General features: G+C 44.5%; 1 protein-coding gene across 4 annotated transcripts in view; it reads left to right on the forward strand.

Moving 5' to 3' along the window:
- The window catches only part of ARHGAP6 (Rho GTPase activating protein 6), a 490,717-nt gene extending 479,864 nt beyond the window's left edge, over positions 1–10,853 (forward strand). For all 4 annotated transcript variants that reach the window (XM_060086691.1, XM_060086692.1, XM_060086693.1 and 1 more), the window contains 3 exons: positions 4,029–4,297; positions 6,106–6,186; positions 8,930–10,853. In XM_060086691.1, the coding sequence (XP_059942674.1) occupies positions 4,029–4,297; positions 6,106–6,186; positions 8,930–9,615 (1,036 nt within the window). In that variant the 3' untranslated portion in view covers positions 9,616–10,853. The remainder of the gene's footprint in view (positions 1–4,028; positions 4,298–6,105; positions 6,187–8,929) is intronic.
- Positions 10,854–14,786: the final 3,933 nt, after the last annotated feature.

Raw genomic sequence — 14,786 nt, forward strand, 5'->3', positions numbered from 1 at the left:
TCTGAGGAGTTTTATTTTGTTTATTTTGTTTATTAATTGGTGGGCTGTCGTGTGGAAAGACAGTTCTTGGGCATGGGTTCTTAGGTACATTTGGCCACCATCTTATTGACCTCTGCCGAGAAAATAAAATGATAAATAGGAAATACTTTAAACATATAAAAGGGCCACCAACTCTAAGCATAAAACAAGCATTTTACTACTGATTTTTAATCATTTTGAATAGTATTTATGAAATGAGTTTAAGGAGTCTCAACCCCTAATGCCGGTACTGCTAGAAAGACGTGTAATTTTGATATCTCCTCATTTCTTTGGCTCGTCTCTAGACCTGTGATCAGAAACAAGGCGAGTTGTTAACAGTAGCTTAGTACAATTTCTGCCACATAATGGACTCTATACAAATAGCAACTTTTGTGCTTCTCTCAGGCCAAGGCGTTACTTCACATGAGTGTATATACCACAAGCTGTTTGCCATGGGCACTCAATCAGTATCCACTTCCACGGGCAAGTACGCTGGCTGGGAAAAGAGGTGTCACCTGTCATGGGGTTTCCCCACCTGCCCGTGTCCCTGGCTGTGACCCCAGCCACCCTGAGGAGGTTCGTGGTCTGTGTCTGCTTCATTCACCTCTACCTCCAGGGATTAGCTCTAGCCACCTCCTTCAGTTTCTCCCCTGATTGGGGCCACAGCTGTGGTGACTTTGGTGGCTTGACTTAGGAGAATGACACAGAAGAGCAGAGAAAGGCAGGTTGGCCCCTCCTGCCCCCCCCTCCCCTTAACACGTTCTGATCCATCACCAAACAACGTTCAGTTATCCGGATCCTGCAGACCGGAGCTGGCTGGATTGGGCACACTCCCTCTCCTCTACTCAGTTGTGGCGCCAGCCACCTCAAGGTCAGGACCACCACATTTACCCCCGCTGCCAGCCAGGGCTGAGTTTTGGCCACTGTCTGTGGTTTCCCTCCTGATTTGACACTTACTAGATCCATAGCCCACAGTCACATCTGTGGGTTGAGGGAAGGCAGGTAGGTTTGGTATCTGGGGTTCTCAAACTTCCCCAAGCATCAAAATTACCTGGAGGGCTCTTAAAGCCCTGCCCCCAGAGGTTCCCTTTCAATCGGCCAAGCCAGCTTCATGGGCTGAGCCCTGCACTCAGAAGCAGCACCCATTTGGCTTAGTGATCTGCTGTCACCATCTTGAAATTCTAATCATTTTTTTTAATCTTAGGGCCCCGCATGTTCATTTTGCCCTGGGCCCTGCATATGGTGGCCAGTCTTGTCAGGAGGTCCAGAATGGAGCTTGAGAATTTGCATTTCCAACAAGTAATGCATTTCCCAGGTGACAGCGATGCGGCCACATCAGAACCACTGAGTGAGGTTTTGCAGAGTCAGCCCAAAGGCAGAGGAAGAGGACAGTGGCTCTCCACCTCCCCTCCTCTCTCACCTCTGCTGGATCAGATCCAATCACAGCCATGATCATGGAGGAAAAAACAATGCGACAGCTTCAGTTATTTTGGTTATTGCTGTTATTCTCTGTTTTGTTTTAACCAAACTGAATGCTGTCATGAAGCATGCTGCCTTTTTAATACCCCCAGCAGCATGGACTTGATTTCCCTGTCTTTACACCAGTCCAAAACCAATGTATTGAAGCAGCTCGCAAAAATATGTAAAGTGGAACAGTATCATAGTAAGTAATTTGAAAGACCAGGGAAAGGAAAGCAGTGGAAGAGTGATAAGGTAAAAGATGAAGTTGGGGTGTGAAACACACAAAGGCTTCACACAAGCTCCAATATCACACAAGCTCCAATACGCCAACTCGAGTGGAGCCCCAATTCCTCAGAGCCTTTTAACGGTCATTGCAAAGAGAGATACGTTCTTTATTTCATGACCCGTGGTTCTATGTGGAAAAATAATTTTTACCTCCAAGTAGGTAAAAATAACCTGCTGGCCTGGGAGAAACCCAAATGTCCCTAGTACTGAGATGTTCAAGAAATTTCTTTCATGAGGTGTTTTTCTTTATGCACATAACTGTTGGCTGAATCTGCAACTTATAATACTTTGCTCAGTATATGCTCTTCTGTATGTTTTGTAAGACAGAAGAGCAAGCTATGAGACCGAACTATTGTGGTCTCCGTGAGCTACAATACGACCTTTCCAAAACTTTCCTCCTATTGTAAAGGGGCCAAAAAGCATTCGAAGCCCTGATAGTTAATTTTGTTTTGGCAAGTGAATTGACTTGACTCTCTTTAAAACAGCCCATAAAATAAGGCTTTATGTGTCCACTCTTATCGATATAACACTGTGACTTATTCTTGCTGAGTAGACATAAGACATGTTCATTAATGAATGGAAAAATGTCAACTAAACAGGGAAAACAACTGAAAGTAGCCCAGCAATTTGATATCTAGCCCTGGTCAGAAAGTAGGACCCTGATTGTGAGCTGAGCTCTGTGTTGCTACCAATTCAACACGTTCGTGTTTTCTCATTTTCATAGTAGAGCATCCTCAAGGAGAGTCGAACCCCACAACGACAGACAAGTGTCCGTTTGTTTTGTTTTGTGGTCCCTCCACTAGAATTAGGGAGGCTTCCCCCTTTAATTAAATAGTGGAGGTTAAATCGTTTCCTTCCCCCACTTTCCAGCAGAAGTAGTAAGTTCCTTTTATTTTTCCTTCATTCACTGGAGGCCTAAAGTTTCTGGAAAACCATCCTCGTGGTTGTCCTCTGGCTCTTTCCCATGAGGTTATCAGTCATCGGTTTAAACGGAGGCAAGGAAAGGACTGTTTATTCCATGTGGGTAAGAAATTCCCTCAACAAAAAGTGTCTGGGCCTCTGGCTGCCTCGGTGACGGTGACGGGGAAAGCATGTCCCAGCTGCTGAGATGCTTCCCCCTGGCACTAACCCCTGCTGGAGACCACTGTGAAGCCAGACCCCCTGAGAGCGTCCTTCCTCCGTGTTGCATGCACAGAACGCTTTGGTTAGGAAAGGCTTGCTCAGGCATGGGTTTTACCTTCTTTAAGATCACAAAGGATTTGTTCTGAAAAATTAAACCAAAAGAAAGCAAAGACAAGTAAAGAGAAGTGAAGTGGGGGAGCGTGGGGGGAACAGAAGCAGGTTTGGGAACTTTTCATCAATCTCTGATCATTTCCCTTTAAGATGTCAGGGCCACTGTTTTGAGGAAGGTAGAAAATACAGATGTTCCCAGGTAAGACTTCCAACACTCTTGTCATGTTCCTGATGTTCTCATCTTCCTGTTCCGCTCACTGTTTTCACTGTTATTTCTGTTGCTGTGACAACTCGTGCACATATCAACCTTAATGGATATGCTAATTAGTACATTTTATATCAACGTGTAAAAGCACTAGTGCCTGGTAGAATCTTTTTAGGTGTATTTAAATACAATGGACTCTAGTGATGGTCATATATTTATCCTTTTAGCCACCGTTTTAACCATGAAACAGTTATTCCCACCAGCATCATCATCGTCATCATCATCATCATCGTTGTTGTCCTCAGGAAGGATGGATTCACTCACACTAAGTATTTGAGCGCGGGGAGAAAAGGTGTCCGTAAAGCCATAATGAATTATGCGTAAAGTTTTAATCATAGTTTTATCTGAATTATTTTTAATTCAGGATATTGAGGAAAGTAAAAGAGTTATCTACAGTTTTCCCCTACTTAACAGATAGTGAGCAGCAGACTTTAATTTTTAAATGGAAACAGGGATTGATCCGACAGGCATTTCAGTGATGCACCTTGGAGAAGACAGGGATCCATGTGTTTCACCCTCCCCCGCCCCACTTCGCCTTGCTGTTTCCTGTAACATCTGTTGGGTTTTACTGCCATCTGCTGGCCATTTCATAGAACCGCTTTCACCTTATTGACCCAGGAGTCTTGGAACCTCGCTCCGCAGCTCTCTTTGTTTCAGCCCGTGTCCATGCGTTCTCCTCCTGTCCCGTGTGAAACCGTCGGATTGTTTGAATCTGGTCAGTCACTGTTAACACACTTACGCACCTGTCATTATCTCCTTGTGCCAGAAGCCCTGACATGCTGAGGTCGGAAGTTTCCTTTCCCGTGGGAGGAAGGCATTCGTCCACAGATTCCAACAAGGCCTCCAGCGGAGACCTCTCCCCTTATGACAACAACTCTCCAGTGCTGTCCGAGCGCTCCCTGCTGGCTATGCAAGAGGACGTGGCCCCGGGGGGCTCAGAGAAGCTTTACAAAGGGCCAGAGCAGTATGTGCGGGTGGGCCACTTGCCATCTTCGAAGTCGAGGGAGAGTTCTCCTGGACCAAGGCTTGGGAAAGGTAACTCCACCAGTGACTTTGATTTGCATGTGGCCTGATGTGGGTGCTTGGGACCTTCTCTCCATCCCTTCACCATTTCACGTTTCTCTAATTCAATGAGCATTTACTGAGGACCTGCCAAACACCGACTCTGAGTCTGAGTCCCTGCAGACCCAGCTAGCTGGGAAGCAGTCTCAAGCTCTGACAGCCCCTGACGTTCCCAGCTGACTTTTCTGCTCCAGCATCCGAGGAACTTTATGTGTCCTGGCCTGTGGGTTTGGGTGCCTATTTGTTAGGCTAAGATGTCACCGAACCATTGCTGTTAACTTTTATAAAGGGAACAAGCTGAACTTACTATATAACAAGCTGGCATGTTCCAAAGAGGTCTCCATGGGAGGTGACGTTTTAAGGCAGAATAAGGTTTCCATGGTCAAATACATTTGGGAAATATTGGGTTAACCAAGCTAACGGTCTCTCTACTGTACAAGTTCTCAAACTGCTAGGGGGCACCATGAATGTCCACAATGGGAGCGAGGGTATGGGTTGTAGCTTTTCTCAAATTCATTTGACCACCGAATGTTTGGTTCTGTTCTCTCCCTCCACAGAGTAATTCCTCAGGGTCAGGACTCAACAGGACACTTTTAAAGTAATAATTGGAAGACACAGTGCAAATTCTTACTATTTTATCTCAAATTTATAGTTTAATCTGAAGAGCCACTCTGAAAGGGCTTGTTTTGTTTTTTGGTGTTTTTAATCAGAGCAGTTTTTTTTTAATTTTACAAATATTCGTGTCAAAATTTTTTTTTAAATTTACAATGAAAACAGTAGCCCATGTTCCCATCAGGCATAAAATTTATTTTTAAAATGCGAAAGTACTTGCCTCATCTGTAAAATGGACTCAGAGTCATCTCTTCAGGATTAAATGAGAGAATGCATATGAACTGTGGAACACAGGGAAGCATCCAGTAGACGTTTGCTTCTAGAAATAGTCATTATTATCTCGTGGCAGGATTGTAGTGAGGATTAAATGAGATGGTGAAAACACCTAAGGTGGGTGTAAATATTTACAGACGGACTAAGGGGATGTATGAATAAATACATGCAGGACTGACTCTGCTGTTGCCAGATAAAGAAACTATAACTATTCTTCTGTCTCTATGTTAATGCGGTCAGAGCTGTTGCCACCCATCACAATTGTACTCGTTTCCTATGGCTGCCGTAACAAAAGACCACAAACGTAGTGGTTTAAAACAACACACAAATTTATTATCATACAGTTCTGGACATCAGAAATCTAAAATGGGTCCACAGGGCTGTGTTCCTTCCGGAGACTCTAGGGAACAATGTTTCCTTGCCTTTTCCAGCTTCCAGAGGCTGCCTGCATTCTTTGCTTCCTGGCCCCTTCCTCCGTCTTTAAACGTGGCATCTTCTATCTTGCCTCTCTCTTATAAAGACCCTTGTGATTACATCGGGCTCGCACGGATAATCCAGGATCATCTCCTCATCTTAAAATCCATAACTTAAGCACACCTGCAGAGTCCCTTTTGAATGTAACATCTTTACAGGTTCTGGGGATCATGCCACGGACATCTTTGTGGGAGTCCTTATTCTGTCTACCACAGCCATCATAGAGAAAGAGCCTTTTTGTAAATCGCAAATGGAATAAGCATCTTAAAAGGCAGGTCTGCATTGTAGTCTGTCTTGTATCCATCACAGTCTCGAATATAGTACTTTGAGCAAAAGAGATGTTATAAACATATTTGTTTATTGAGTTTTTGCTCTTCAGTTTGATTGTGAGTTACATACCTTTTTTATACACTTCTTCCTAGATATGGCAGAGGAGGCTTTCAATATCTGGGGAACTTGGCATTCAACATTGAAAAGTGGATCCAAAGACCCAGGAATGACAGGTAAAGGATAATTTTTTTAAACTGATATTTCATTTACTTTTTAAGTTAATTTCCTTTCATTTTCACCTTACTATCATCATATTACATGCTTGTCAAATATTATTTGGAAAATGCTGGAAACAGAAAAAGGGGATAAAGCTATACTTATCCTTTCCACCAAAGTACATCAGTCTTTGACTTTATTTCATTTCGTTTGCAAGCGTTTTTAAAGATAGTTACAATCATTCTCTCTGTGTACCTTTATATGATTCGTTTACCGTCCATTCTCCAGTTATTTTCCATTATTATTGTTAAGAGCCATGTAGTATTCCAGATGCATATTCGTAGTTTATAGCCCAATGCTGGGACAATGAGTTGTTTCCATTTTTTATTGATGTTGTAATAAGTTATGATGTCAGGGACCTCTTCTATGTAACTTTTTTTTTTTGGTATTTTAAGTTATTAAAAAATTCACAAAATTTCAGAAAGCCAGTTACAAATCCAGAATAGTAAAGTGGGGGACTTCCCTGGTGGTCCAGTGGTTAGGACTCCAAGCTTCCACTGCTGAGGGCCTGGGTTCAATCCCTGGTTGGGGAACTAAGATCCTGCAAGCCACGTGGTGCAGCAAAAACAAAAACAAAACAAACAAAAGAACAGAATAGGAAAGTGGGTCAAAAATGATGAACGTTTTCCAGAATTCAGAGGTACAGTCACTTCACATTCCACAGAAGATGCGTTGGCTTATACTCCATAAGCTGTAGATGGCAGTGCCATTTCACTGTACTGTCTGTGTCACTTTAACCTCATTGGTATTGCAAATCACTGCGTTTGCACTTTGGCTTCTTTAAAGAACAAAATTGTATTATTTGCATTTGCCTTTCTTTCTCACCAGTAGTTTTCCATTTTTCTATTAATCAGCTGAATTTCCCCCACTGATTATCAGTTATGTCATTGGCTATTTGTGTATGCTAGTGTTTTTAAAATTGATTCTTACAAACTCTTCCTATCATAAAGACGTTAACCCTTTGTCCACTTTGTTTGCCCCTGATATTATTATCCCTCGCAGTTTTTTCCCCTTATTGGATATCTGAAATTTTTTAAAATGTTTTACATAAGTAGGTCTATCACTCTCTCTTGTTGTGAATTATTTCACAAAATTAATCTCTACTTTTACTTAAGCATTGGAGAGTCAGTCATCTATGCACTTTTCCCTTTCATAGTATTCCATTATTTTAACCCTTAATTCTTTAATCCATCTGGAATATATGTTAATATATTGCATGAAGTGTGTAAATTGTTTTGTTTTATTGTTTCTCCCAAATGTGTGTGTATGTATGTATATGTGTGTGTACATGTTTGTATATGTTCCCTTTCTCATTGTTTTGTAATACCTCCCATATTACATTTTTAAAGCATGGTACGTTTTTAATTTAATGGCCTCTAATCCAGTTTGAGTACCTGAGTACTGATCCATTATCTAACTACATCTCATTGTATCCCATGAAGTGCTTTACTGCCTTTCCCCCCAAGGATAAACTATTCCACGATATTCTGCTCTGTTTTCCTTCGCTGTTTCAACTCTGATCTGTCCCTATATAAATGCTCATATGCCCCTCTCTCCCCAAAATGATCTGCTCTCTTTTCCTGCCTACTAGAAAGAAATGAGAGGACAGGGCAAATCCATAGGAAAAAGGCAGCCTGAGGACATAGGCTCCTCATTCGCTTGTGAAATGCACAATGTTTTGCTCTCCTTTCAATTTCCTGAGGAAAGTTGTATCAGTTAGGGAAGGCTAACTGCTGTAAGAAACACCCCCTAAATGTCAGTGGCTTAATCTCTCCCAGGTTGATTTCTCCCTCGCCGCCTAGTCCACTGTGGATTGTGCAGGGCGGTGACGGGTGGGAGTACTCCGTTCCACAGAGTCATTCAGGGGCTCAAGTTCCATCTAGCCAGTGGCTCCCCCATCCTCAGAGGCTTTGGAGTCTTCCATGGTTTTTCCATCCTGGGCTAGAAGTTAAAGGAAGGAAGCAAGCAGGAAAGACTAGGAGTGCATTTGGGTTTTTTTTTTTGGTTTTGTTTGTTTGTCTGTTTGTTTGTTTACTAGACCAGGCCTAGAAATGGCTCACATCACACCTCTGCACATGTGTTAGCCAGACCTCATTTATGTGGCCCTCCTAACTGCAAGGGAGGCTGGGAAATGTCTCCCAGTAAGGAAAGGGGACGATTTGGTGAACAACGAGCCAGTCTCTCCCACAGTGGTGGTGGTGGAATATACACAGCGACTGCTGTCTTCATTATCTTCTGGCACCAAATGAGGCATTTTTGATTCATTTCATTTATTCCTACAGCTTTAATTGACACAATAGAAACATGGAAACATTATTTGTGTCTCCTCTGGATTGCAAGTTGCACTGAACAGGAAGGGAATGTTCCTTTCACCTTCTAGGTTCAGAAAAGTTTTCATAACCACGCAGAAGGGGGCTTTCCTACAACATAAATTAGGGCCAAGGACTATTCAGTTGCATTTGACAGCTAACCTGTCAGAGTCCAGGCATCTGTCTTTGGAGCTGCTTCACGAATTGTGCCAGTAACCAAAAAGCACTGCTCATGTCTCTTACTAGGAAGTCTTTTACTTTAGGCAACAACGACTAAGCGTGTCCGCACTTCTTCAGTTTTTGAAGTTGGCGGTAGGAAGGAAATAACAGGGCATCCCGACGGGGGTTCTACAAACCAGTTCCATCTCTCCTCCTTCTCTCCGGCTCCCAGGTTCCTACGGAGACATTTTTGAAAGCAGCTCCCTCCGACCGGGGCCGTGTTCTCTTTCTCAAGGGAACCTGTCCCCAAATTGGCCCCGGTGGCAGGGGAGCCCCATGGAACTGGACAGCAGTGCGCAGGTCATTGCCAGGACTCAGACCACGAGCACCATCGCCGAGTGCAGGGTGCACGCCCCCGTGGCCCGCGTCTGCAGCACGCCCCCCGTCAAGGGCGGCGGGGACGGGAGGCGCGCGCCAAGGCCAAGGCCGGAGCCGTGCTGGACCGAAGACCTCGCGGAGCGCGAGCCGGAGGCGGCCTGGCTGCAGAGGAGAGCCAAGCCTCTGCACCAGAGACCTGCAGAGGGTGCCAGGCACGACAAGAGGCCTCCTCCTCCGTATCCTGGTCCAGGGAAGCAGGCCCTAGCATCGGCCCAGCAGCCCGCGGAGCCGCCGCTGTGGAGGCCTCAGAGGCCAGAAGGAGGCTCCGGAACAGCTTTGGAAGAGGGAAGCCAAAGAGCCGAGCGAGATCATCAGGCCGCCCAGCAAAAAGCGAGCAGCGCATACCCCAGTCCCGCCAGCGATCGGAACAGTAAGGCCTTGGGGGAGCCCAAGTGGCTCGACTGGCAGAGGGAACGGTGGCAGATCTGGGAGCTCTTATCCACCGACAACCCCGATGCCCTCCCGGAGACGCTGGTATGAGATGAGCCCTCCACGCTCAGCCCTCACGTCCCAAACAGCCTTCTTCCACTCGGTAGGGGAAAAAGTGGGTGTTGGACAATTGGGCACTTACTTGTTTTTCTTCTTTTACACTTAAAAAAAAAAATAACACGAGAAAAGTCAGTTCACTTAAAGACATAGAGCACCAGGACCCTGGCCATTTATAATAAGATTCTGTTGCACAGCCAGCCTTCAGAGAAAAGAAAAACAGAGATGGATGCTAATATCCAATCTAAAAGCTATTCACATTGGCTCTGTATAAGATAAAACTCTTGCTTTGGTATAGCTTAATTGTATTTATGTGTCTTCAGTTTTGACTCTTGTATATTCTGTAACAGATTATGTATGATAATCCTATATGTTATACTCACAGAAAACAGAAGGAACACATTTTTAAATCACTTATTCTAAGTAATGAGATTCTATAGAGTGTTCTAGAATACGCACAAGCGGGTTTCTGTGCTTTGGCCATAGCTTTTTAACTGCGGACAGCCCTTCCTTCAATGCCTAAGGAAAACACTAACAAAACAAAATAAAACAGAATATGAGAAGCCATATTTTTCTATAGTAGTGAGATACAAAAAAATATAGTCACTGAATGCTTTTTCATATTGAATATGTTTTAAGGAAAATATTAAATTTGGTACATTATGGAATATATTTTTAGAATCTCTTTAGAAAGAATTCAGAGAGAAAGGCCGTGCCTGACAAAGAAAGAATAATTAAGAAGTTGTCCTTCCCATTTTAGGTCAAATTCAATTTTATATAGACCATATATAATATATATTTATAATGTACGATTTTTATGTATTTTTCAAAACTGCAAACTGGAATCCAGCTATAAAGTGTTTGAGGGTCAAAAGAGAGTATTCAAATTACAGAACATGGTTTTTCCTTTTGCCCCATAATCAGTATTAACCAAACTATATGCAGGGCTTTGTAAACTAAATCGTATTTGGAAAAAGATTAAGCCCTGTATTTACATTGTGCCAAAGGCTGAGGAAATGTTTTCTTCGGTAATTTTATGTGTCGTGTAAAGTGTTCCTACCATAGTGCAGTAGTACATTTGAAGTGTTTCAACTGCAAAACCATTTTTGACCAGCAGGTGGCAATTCGCTTCAGTATTTTATGAAAAATTTTTTTCACTTCATAAGGGAATGTGTATTATAGAAAAAGATGGTTTTTTTTTTATAAAACATGCTACTCTTAATTTTCATATTGGCGATGACATTTTCAGTGGTGTTTCCTAAAGTTCTTACTTGTGCCATAATGAATAAAAAGTTAAGCAAAGCCTTCGTTGCCTGGCATTAAATCTAGTGAATGAACTCGCACCCCATTGCAAACATACACTTCCCTATCCCCAAGTCCAAGTGTAATAAATAATGGCAGTACTATACATACACAGCTAAAGAGCTAGTAAGAACTATCAGGTGGCTTGGGGACGTAACCCGGTGACACTGAAGCAAGTGAAGGCTGATTGTCACTCATTTGAAACTCAGTTGTCGATGAGGAACTGGTTTGCTCCAGGATGGGAACTCAGGTTTCCCACCTGCTGGACAGGTGTTGTCCAACACAATGCTTGTAAATTACATCTGCACTATAGGCCTTAGATGCTCCGTTTGCTTCAGGGCTGAAATAATGAAGTCTAAAAATGCTGTCTGATGCCTCTTATCGGGGGCATGATAAGGGTATCTTCAAGCTCTGTCATTGGGTCCAGCACTTCTGCCACTCTCAGGTTCGCCTGCCGGCCTCTGGTTCCTCTGGCTGCCCACACACAGCCCAAAGTTGCCAACAAGACCCAGAGCAAACGCTGTCTGACTGTGGGCCACAGGTTGCTTTCCTGTGCCACCTCTTCTCTTTCTCCTCCCGCTGACTCTGTTTTCTTGGCTTTGAATTTGACACCAGTCTGGCCAGTTCTCTGTCTCCTTTCTGGACTCAACTGCCTGATATATGGGACCCCCCCCCACCAGGTTCTTGCCCTAATCGTCCTATTTTTTAAGCTGCCAGATCAAATGGCCCTGAGGTTGACGTCTGTGTCACAAAAGGTAAAGTATGTCTATCTATTAATAGATCTAGAATAGTCCAGAAAACTTGGCTCAGAATATTTTTTATATAATTAAATTGTGGTGTGTGTGTGTGTGTGCTGTGCCTGTTTATGCCCATGTACGTACATGTAATGAACAGTATTCACTCTCCCTTTCTCTTTAGATGGTTTAAGCCCAGTGGCCCTATCTTTAGCTTAGTGAGTGAAAGCTTGTTTCTCAGATGCCTTTATCACATTGAAAACAAGCTGTTTCTTTAAATTAGTTTTTATTGGAGTATAATTGCTTTACAGTGTTGTTAGTTTCTACTGTACAGCAAAGTGAATCAGCTATACATATACGTATATCCCCTCTTTTTTTGGATTTCCTTCCCATTTAGGTCACCACAGAGCATTGAGTAGAATTCCCTGAGCTGTACAGTAGGTTCTCCTTAGTTATCTATTTTATACATAGTATCAATAGTGTATATATGTTGATCCCAATCTCCCAATTCATCCCACCCCCCCTTTCCCCCCTTGGTGTCCATATGTTTGTTTTCTATGCCTGAAAATAAGCTGTTTTGAAGCACACACACAAGCTCCAAAGACCTGAGTCGAAATTGGAGTCATTTCTAACACCTTGTAAATGTTATAATACCTGACAAGAAAAAAAAAAGCAAACTCTTTCAATTTGGACAAAACCATTTAACAGGCTGTTGAAGTTACTCATTCCTGGGAGCAAAGAGATCCTACAATCAAGAAAAAAGCTCCAGGGGCTTCCCTGGTGGCACAGTGGTTGGGAGTCCGCCTGCTGATGCAGGGGACACGGGTTCGTGCCCCGACATGCCGCGGAGCGGCTGGGCCCGTGAGCCATGGCCGCTGGGCCTGCGCGTCCGGAGCCTGTGCTCTGCAACGGGAGAGGCCACAACGGTGAGAGGTCCGCGTACCGGAAAAAAAAATAGAAAAGAAAAAAGCTCCAACGTGCCACAGATGTCTCTGCATCTTTGATACTCGGTCACCGTCTTTGTGTCTCTGCCAATGGGGCAGAATGATGGCAGGAATGGGCAAACAGGAACCTGTCTTGATCTAAGAAGCTATTAACATACGTTTGTTGTGGGTTTTCATAGAAAAAAAAATCTCTTCTACCAATGGAGTTTGTGCAAATTGAAGAAATTTCTAAATAAGCCCAGCTTGCTTCTTTTCTTATGCACATTTTAATACACATCTGCTTGACAGAGAAACAGCATTGGGATTAAATCTAAGGAGATGTCAGGACCGAGTCCAGGCCTGTGGTGTATGTCGCTCTGATAAGCAAACTGCAGGAGGTGGACTCAAGTGAACTGAGAAGAAAGGAAATGACTGAGGAAGAGTCACACAGAGATGAAAACAGGACAACATCTCGACCGGACAGAATTTTAAAACAGGACTAAATCAGTAGCAAATATTCTTCTCGAGAAAAAAATCCAAACCACAGGAAAATTCCAATAAAGTTGGAATTCATTGGCACCGTCAAGGCAGCGGATGACGTCGTGAAGATGTGGAGCTGCAGACAGTGGTCTCTGGGGTGTGGACCCCTGGCCTGGCGTGGTCTGTGGTTCGTCACGGTGCACAGAGCACCAGCCCCAACCGAAGGCCCCCAGAGGTTTCAGAAGGGTCAGAAACTTCTCTCAATTCAATTTGACCAACATCTGTTCAGCCTTGAGTGAGCAACTCAGACTCATCCCAGTCTGCCTGGGCCATCCCAGGTTTAGTAATAAAAGCTCCACATCCTGGCATGGTAGGGAAAGGGGCCAGGATCCAGAGCGCGCCACCTCGGTACCTCTCAGGTGGGGCGCCAGATAAGATACAGGAAGCCCAGTTCAACTGGAATGTCAGGTAAATGACTAATCTTAATTTAGTGTATCTCAGGTACCATTTGGGATATACTTAACACTTTTAAAAGATTCGTTGTCCCAGATATTGCATGGGACACACAAATATTGCAAAAGGATTTGCTGTTTATCTGACATTCCAGTTGAACTGAGCATCTATTTGCTAAGTGTGGCCACCCTGATCTGCAGCCTTGCTAGCCACTAGGTCCCCAACAGCCTGCTTGACATCTACATCGAACGCCCCACGGTGCCTCAACAGCCCTGAACGACCAACTGCAGCCTCGACTTCCACGTGGAGCCACGTGGTCTCCAGCCCCTACCCACCTCTCCATCCAGGGAGTCTCACCTGCAGCCTCCCTGGGATCCCAGGTTTGTTGACTCATTTTGTCGTAGGCGCGTCCCTGCTTAAAAAACATCAGGGCCAGCTTTTCCCTCTGGCCTATAGGACAAGGTCCACATCCTTCATGATGACGTCAAAACGCTCCACCATCTGGTCTCGATCTGCCGTCTGCATCTCGTCTCTCCCCATCCTCTGGCCACGTGCAGAAAACTCCCATTCCCACGGACAGGACACACTTTCCTGCCTCTGTCCCAGGGGCCTCCAATGCTCTTCCTTGTTTTTCCTATTCAGTCAAATGCTAATTTTCTTGTAAAATCAGCCTGACTCCTCCCCTCCCGCAAACACGCTGAATCGCCGCTTAATCTGGCATTTGGCGCAGGTGACCATGTTAACAAGCCTCGCTGTGCATTATGGGTACGGCCGTACATTTTTATCTGTAGGTCGTTCCCACTCCGACCCTGACGCCGGGGACGCCCGGGCGGAGACCGGACATAGAGTTGGCGTTTGATAAATGTTGGCTGAACGTATATGCGTATAAATACGATCGAGCAGTTTACCACGCAGTGGAGAAAACGTACAAGGCCGTCCACCTTCTGGCAAGTACAAAGGTAGGACTTTATTTTCCAGATAAAGAGGTTTTTAAAGAAAGGAGGAGGGCTTCCCTGGTGGCGCAGTGGTTGAGAGTCCGCCTGCCGATGCTGGGGACACGGGTTCGGCCCCGGCCCGGGAGGATCCCACGAGCCGCGGAGCGGCTGGGCCCGTGAGCCATGGTCGCTGAGCCTGCGCGTCCGGAGCCTGTGCTCCGCAACGGGAGAGGCCACAGCAGTGAGAGGGCCGTGTACTGCAAAAAAAAAAAAAAAAAGAAAGAAAGGAGGAGACAGTCTGGGGAGAAGCTGATGGAGACACTGTCTCCTAACCAGCT

The sequence above is a fragment of the Mesoplodon densirostris genome, chromosome X (assembly GCF_025265405.1).
Source record: "Mesoplodon densirostris isolate mMesDen1 chromosome X, mMesDen1 primary haplotype, whole genome shotgun sequence".
NCBI lineage: Eukaryota > Metazoa > Chordata > Mammalia > Artiodactyla > Ziphiidae > Mesoplodon > Mesoplodon densirostris.